This window comes from Microtus ochrogaster, chromosome 1 (assembly GCF_000317375.1).
Source record: "Microtus ochrogaster isolate Prairie Vole_2 chromosome 1, MicOch1.0, whole genome shotgun sequence".
Classification (NCBI taxonomy): domain Eukaryota; kingdom Metazoa; phylum Chordata; class Mammalia; order Rodentia; family Cricetidae; genus Microtus; species Microtus ochrogaster.
This window is the reverse complement of record NC_022009.1, coordinates 89811048-89817250: the sequence shown is the minus strand read 5'-3', so window position 1 is coordinate 89817250 and position 6203 is coordinate 89811048. Positions and strand designations below refer to the sequence as shown.

The 6203-nt window shown below is 40.7% G+C and overlaps 1 protein-coding gene across 2 annotated transcripts in view; it reads left to right on the top strand.

Annotated features, from left to right (window-relative positions):
- Window positions 1-6203, top strand: part of Ect2 (epithelial cell transforming 2) — a 57898-nt gene that overhangs the window by 13883 nt on the left and 37812 nt on the right. For both annotated transcript variants that reach the window (XM_026788533.1, XM_005343899.3), the window contains 4 exons: window positions 3108-3181; window positions 4424-4554; window positions 4918-5033; window positions 5131-5193. In XM_026788533.1, the coding sequence (XP_026644334.1) occupies window positions 3108-3181; window positions 4424-4554; window positions 4918-5033; window positions 5131-5193 (384 nt within the window). The remainder of the gene's footprint in view (window positions 1-3107; window positions 3182-4423; window positions 4555-4917; window positions 5034-5130; window positions 5194-6203) is intronic.

Here is a 6203-nt window from a genome sequence, read left to right as displayed (position 1 = left end):
ATGCTCACCCACACTTGCACTAACAAGGTTGGCTCTGCTGTGCTTCCCTGGTAAGGTGAGGGTTTGCTCTCCTGAGTGTTGCAGCTAGTGGATACCAGGCACTGTTCTCCTGCTCTATGACCACAGGGACAGCTCTCCCACCTGCCTTAGGCGTTGTGAGTGGGACAGTCTTCCCCGCTCATACCACCACAAGACAGATGAGATGGTTCATGGGGACAACTCTCATCCACTCCTGCACCCACAGGGTTGGCCCTATTTTGTTGTTTTGTTTGTTTGAGTGAAACAGGATTTCTATTAATGTAACTGGCTGTCTTGGGATTCAATGGATAGGCCAGGTTGACTTGAAACTCATAGAGATCCCCCTACTTCTGCTTCCCATGTGCTGGGATTAAGATGTGGGCCACCATGTCTACCTACATATCCTAGTCTAACCTTCCAAGTGCTGGGATTATTGGACTATCCATCATGCCAGTTGAAAATAATTTGCTAGACTTGAAATCTGTTTTAAGTTGTAGTTGAACTTTGTATTTTATTTATTTTGTGTGCCTGTGTTAGCATGTGGGTGTGTGCTTGTGCCACGGCACATATGTGGAGGTCAGAAGACAACTTGCAGGCATAGATTTGTTCCACTCATGAGGATCCTGGGGGTTGCATGGCAAGTGCTCCTAACAACTGATTCGTGTCACTAATCCTAGTTAAATTGTCTTAGCCAAAATTTATCATTCATCCCCACATTCTCAGTATATTTATGTAGGAAATGGTCATTGACTTGAATTTCCCCTAAATTTGTTTTCATGTATGTGTGTCATGTTGAACATATGGATATCAGAAGAAAGCTTACAGAATGTTGTTTTCAACCTTCTTAATGCTGCTATGTGTGATTGTTCATGTGTGTACACTGTGTGCATGTCTGAGGCCTTCAGAGCAGTGGATCTCAACCTTCCTAATGCTGCACCCCTTTAATATAGTTCCTCATATGGTGGTGACCCCAACAGTAAAATTACTACTACTTTGTAAGTGTAATTATGCTGTTTTGAATCCTAATGTAAATATCTGATATGCAGGATTTATTCTGAAATGTCAGCCCCCATGGGCTGAGTATCGCTGTTCTAGAGCATAATATAGAGAGCAATGGGTGTAGGGTAGAAGTCTCTAGAATATCAAGGGTGTGTTTGAAAATTAATTTTCCTAATTCATTCCTATGCGCTAAGAAGGTAATGTCCACTATTACTAGTAGATTTACAGTTTCCTATTGTGATTAAATATACCTAACTATACAAAAACTTCATTAATTTTAAGTTCACAGTTCAATGCCATAACTGCATCTACTGTGCAGTTATTGTTATAATCCATCTATTAACCCTTTCGTTCTTAACTTCAGGGCTTTTCCTTCTCTTGCTTCAGATCAACACTTAGTTTCTGTCTCTGTGAATGCCAGTATTCTAAGAAATGTTACTTGTCTTTCAGTTGTATGTTGTCCAATAGCATCACATTTAGTAATGACAACTCACCCTTCAAACAGTATCAAAATCTTTAGGGTCAAAATTTGGGCTGGTAAATGACACTCATTATAAGTCAGTTCTGTGGTACACATGGAAAGCTTTTCAGCTGTCCATTCAGTACTCCATAAGTAACAAGCAGCACGCTATTCATAAAACTCAGGTAATATGTACCACCTTTGTCTTCCTAACAGAAGAGAGAAATACGAAAATATACACTGCTTTTAATTTTTTTGTAATACTACATCATTCCACATTAAGTTAGACAACAAGATTATTCTGATAGCTACAAGATCTTACACAATGCTTCATATTTATCTTAATAATATCAAGGTCAGTGTCAGATTGTGGTGCTGGCTACGCTGCCATGGCAGCTCCCTCCCCCACTGAGAACCTCCGTTTTTAGGAGTTTGGCTCTCTCCTTCTACCACGTGGATTCTGGGGTTTGAGCTCAGGTCATCAGGCTTGATAGCAGGCATTGAGCCATCTTTCTCTATCTCACCTAATAATTTAAACTCCTAAGAGTTTGGTGACTTAGTCCCATGGTTTTTGTTTTTTGTTTCTTTTTTTGTTTTTTAGTCCTATGTTGGCCAGTAAGTACTATCAAGGTGTGAAACTGGAAACAAAGGAGAATTCAAAGTTTAATAAGGATAAATTTAAAAACTATGTCTATAGAAAATAAAATAAAAGAATTGGGTACCTCTCCTGGGCAGCACAATAAATACATCTGACCTCATTGAGGAGGGGTGTGGGAGATCTGGCCCTGCCCCTAATCTGCCATATGGTGGTGTAGACCTGGGAGAGATGCCTCTTACCCCCAGCCTCCTCACCAGCTGCAGCACTCAGGAGAATGGCCCCGAGACTTTCTCTGGGCAGCACAGTGGAGCTGGAAGGGCTTGAAAGCAAGAGAACTGGTCAAACCCCTTGGTTATTACAGCAAGGATGAACTAGGCTGGGACAATGCTGGCGAGCTCACCTTGGTGGTGAGGACAAGGGAGAGCTAGAGGGCTGATCAACCCCGCAGCTACCCAGACCCAGAATCAGGGTTATGATTGGCTCACCCCAACACCCACCCCATCTGTGATCGGCTGGAGCACGTAAAGGGACCAGTCCTGCAGACCCAAAGCCGCAGGATCTCTGTTACACAGGGCAACAACACGGTATCCAAGAGGAGTCCCAGTGAGGGCTTAGCATCGATGATGTAGCAGAAAGAGGCCTGAAGCAGACCGATGACTTGTTGCAATGAACACTTGGAAGAAGGGGTATATGGACAAAAGGGTTACTACCTAACTGAGTGTGTTACACTGCAGCTTCTATGATGACCTTTTTTTTTCTCTTAAGTTTTATTTAATGGTGGAGATTGCAAGGGGAGAGGACAGATAGGAAGGGGTGGAAAAACGAAGGTGTGATGTGAAAGACTCAGAATAAATAAAAAGAAAGTAAAAAAATTGTGTACCGTGGACTTATTTTAAAATTACTTTATCTTTAACAAAATACAACAAAAATAAAAAATTCTGCTAAGACTTTTGCACAGTTCTTTAGAAGAACTTCCTTGAGTACAGTTATTTAAAATGGAAACTTACTTGTGGTTGATGTTAATATTCTTAGGTTGCTGTGAGCCTGGGCACTCCCATTGTGAAGCCAGAGTGGATTTATAAAGCATGGGAAAGACGGGATGAGCAGTAAGTGCTTAGGCATCCAATAGTTTGTGTGAATTCAACTTATTTAAAAAAAATTGTGTGTGTGTGTGTGTGTGTGTGTGTATGTGTGTTGTACATACTGGAATGCATGTTCTTGCACCACATGCGTGTAGTCCCTGAGGAAACCAGAAAATCCTCTGGAACTGGAGTTACCATGTGGGTCCTGGGAATAAACCTGGATCCTGTGGAATAGCAGCAAGGGTTCTTAACTACTGAACCATCTCTCTAGTCCAGCATATTATTTTTTTAAATGTGTGATTTTTAACCTTTGTTTTTAAAGATAAAGCCATGTGCCAACAAAAACTAAATTTGTAGATCATAAGGAAAAAGAAATATAGTCTTTGAATAGCTGAGGGAATAAAACATAGATTATGAAACAATTAATTGAAAGATTTGGTATCATTGGGTTTTACTTTGTAAAATAATTTTGTGTGTATGCATGATAGTATGTGTGGGCATGCATGCTGCAGCACAATTTTGGACTTCAGCGGACTCTATGGAGTTGGTTCTAGGGATTGACCTTACCCTGAGTCATCTCACAGGCTGATTTTTGTGAAATACTTTGACTGGACAGTCGATGCTTTGGTGGTGGAGGTGCTTGCTATCAAGCCTGCTGACCCTTGTTTGATTCCCAGGGCTTGTATCAGGGGGAGATTAGACTTCTAGGGTCCTCTGACTTCCGTGTGTGCACTCGGCTCCCATGTGCACACACACAATTAAGATTTCGTGCTTATCTACACATTTTGAAGTTTACTAGGTAATAGCTTAATGCTTTCAGGTATTTGGATTATATTACAGTTTCTTTTTACTTTATGTTTGAATTGCTGCTTGCAATTTATTATCTTGTTTCACTAACTCTCCAATTACTCGTTCTCTGCTGTGGCATTTTATCATCATGTAAAATTTCATGAAATTGGAGAATATCTGTGATATAAATTCCAAAACAGCCAGGATTTGATTGATGTGAAGATTGTCTGTGATTGCATTTGTTCTGATGTAATTGACCCCTGAGGCCTATACATGTTACTAAGCAACATCCCAGACAATCCCCTCTCTTTTAAAAAAACAAAATAGACAAAATCAAAAACCAGCTGCAGTTGTGAACATTTCAGGATCTTATGTAAAATATTTTCAAGAAATGCCTTATACTAAGACCTCTATAATACTGAGATGCTGTAAATGGATGCGCCTAACTGAATTTAAGCAAGTGTGCATTTGTTCTAGGTGTTTCTGTGCAGATGTTGATGACTTTAGAAATGAATTTAAAGTTCCTCCATTTCAAGATTGCATTTTAAGTTTCCTGGGATTTTCAGATGAAGAGAAAAACAGTATGGAAGAAATGACGGAAATGCAAGGTAAGATGGCACGGTGTGTGCGGCTGCTCAGAGACAAGGGTCTGAGCACAGATGAGAGAGGGTCTAGTCTACCGGGAGTGTGCCGTCCCATACATACAAAGGAGAAAGTGAGCGGAGCACCGGAGCTTCCTGAAAGTTGACCACTCATCTTATGCTTTGCTGCCATGGTTATCTGCCATGAATGAACCCTTGAACCGAGCCAAAATGAGCCCTTTAAGCCCTTATTAGAAAAGGCTGATATCATAAAAGTTGTCTCCATTTTCTCCCCAGACGTGTTTACCCACTTCCTAGTAAATAGCTGCTGTAGCGATGGTGGTCGGGGAGCCTTTGTCTGATTGTGTGTGGCTGTGTTCTGTTCTCTAGGAGGCAGCTGCTTACCGGTTGGGGATGAAAGGTGTACCCACCTTATTGTTGAGGAGAATGCAATAAAGGAACTTCCATTTGAACCTTCCAAGAAACTTTTTGTTGTCAAGCAAGAGGCAAGTAACTCGAGTGAAATTAGCCAGTTTCAACAGTACGATAATTTCTCTGCTGAGGTAGATTTAGATTTAACTTAAATATTTTCTTCTCCTCTAGTGGTTCTGGGGAAGCATTCAAATGGATGCTCGTGCTGGAGAGACGATGTATTTGTATGAAAAGGTATGTTTTTGCTCTTGAGCTATTGGCTCTGTGATTTTCTTTTTTTTTGGTAGAAAATTCTTTTGTTCCCAGAACATGTAGAAATCATGGTATAATTGCATACATGTTGTATACATGTATAAAGAGTAGTTGAGTATACCCACATTCTTAGTCTATGTAATTTTAGTGGAGCTACAGTGCAGTGAGGTGGCTTTCACTGTCCTGATGAGTTTATGTCAGCTTGACATAGCTGGAGTCACTTGCGAAGAAGGACGTCAGTTGAGCAAATGTTCCCACTGGATTGGTTTATGGACAAACCTGTCATAGACATTTTTGATTGATGCGGGAGGGTCCACTTCACGGTGGTTTCTGTTACCTTTGGGTTGGTGGTTCTGGGAACCATAAGAAAACAGGCTGAGCTACTCATGAGGAGCAAGCCAATAAGCAGTCATTTTTCGTGGCCTCTGCTTCAGTTCTTGCTCCAGGCCCCTGTGCTGACTTCCCTGGTTGATGGATGGACTGACTGTAAGTTGTAAGATGAAATAATCCCTTTCTTCACCAAGCTGCTTTTGGTCATGGTTTCTTAGTACAAAAACAGAAACCCTAGCAAAGACATTTAATATAACACAAGTTACTCCTGCTGATTGTTGATGATCAAACATCAACAGTAACACCCCTGTCTTTAGAGACTTGAACCCTACTAGATCAAAGGTGTGTTGTATTCAAGTATTGTAGAGATTCTCAGTCTGAGAGGCTCTGCAGGGTTGAATGGGACTAGCGAATGTTGAACCAGCATTCTAGACTAACCAAGTAAGGACATTTAAGTAGAACAACGAGGGAGAGAGGAAAGTTGAGACAACTTTAAAATAGTTAGTTGAGAGTGACATTTAAAACAGTTATGGAAAAGAAAAGCAGTAGGTAAATTTTAGTAGATAGGAAGACTTAGAGTTCTTAATATCCTGAAGAGCCACATATTTATCATCCCGAACTGTGAGTCATTGTTCTTAAAAAGATAATTTTCCTAGTAGAAT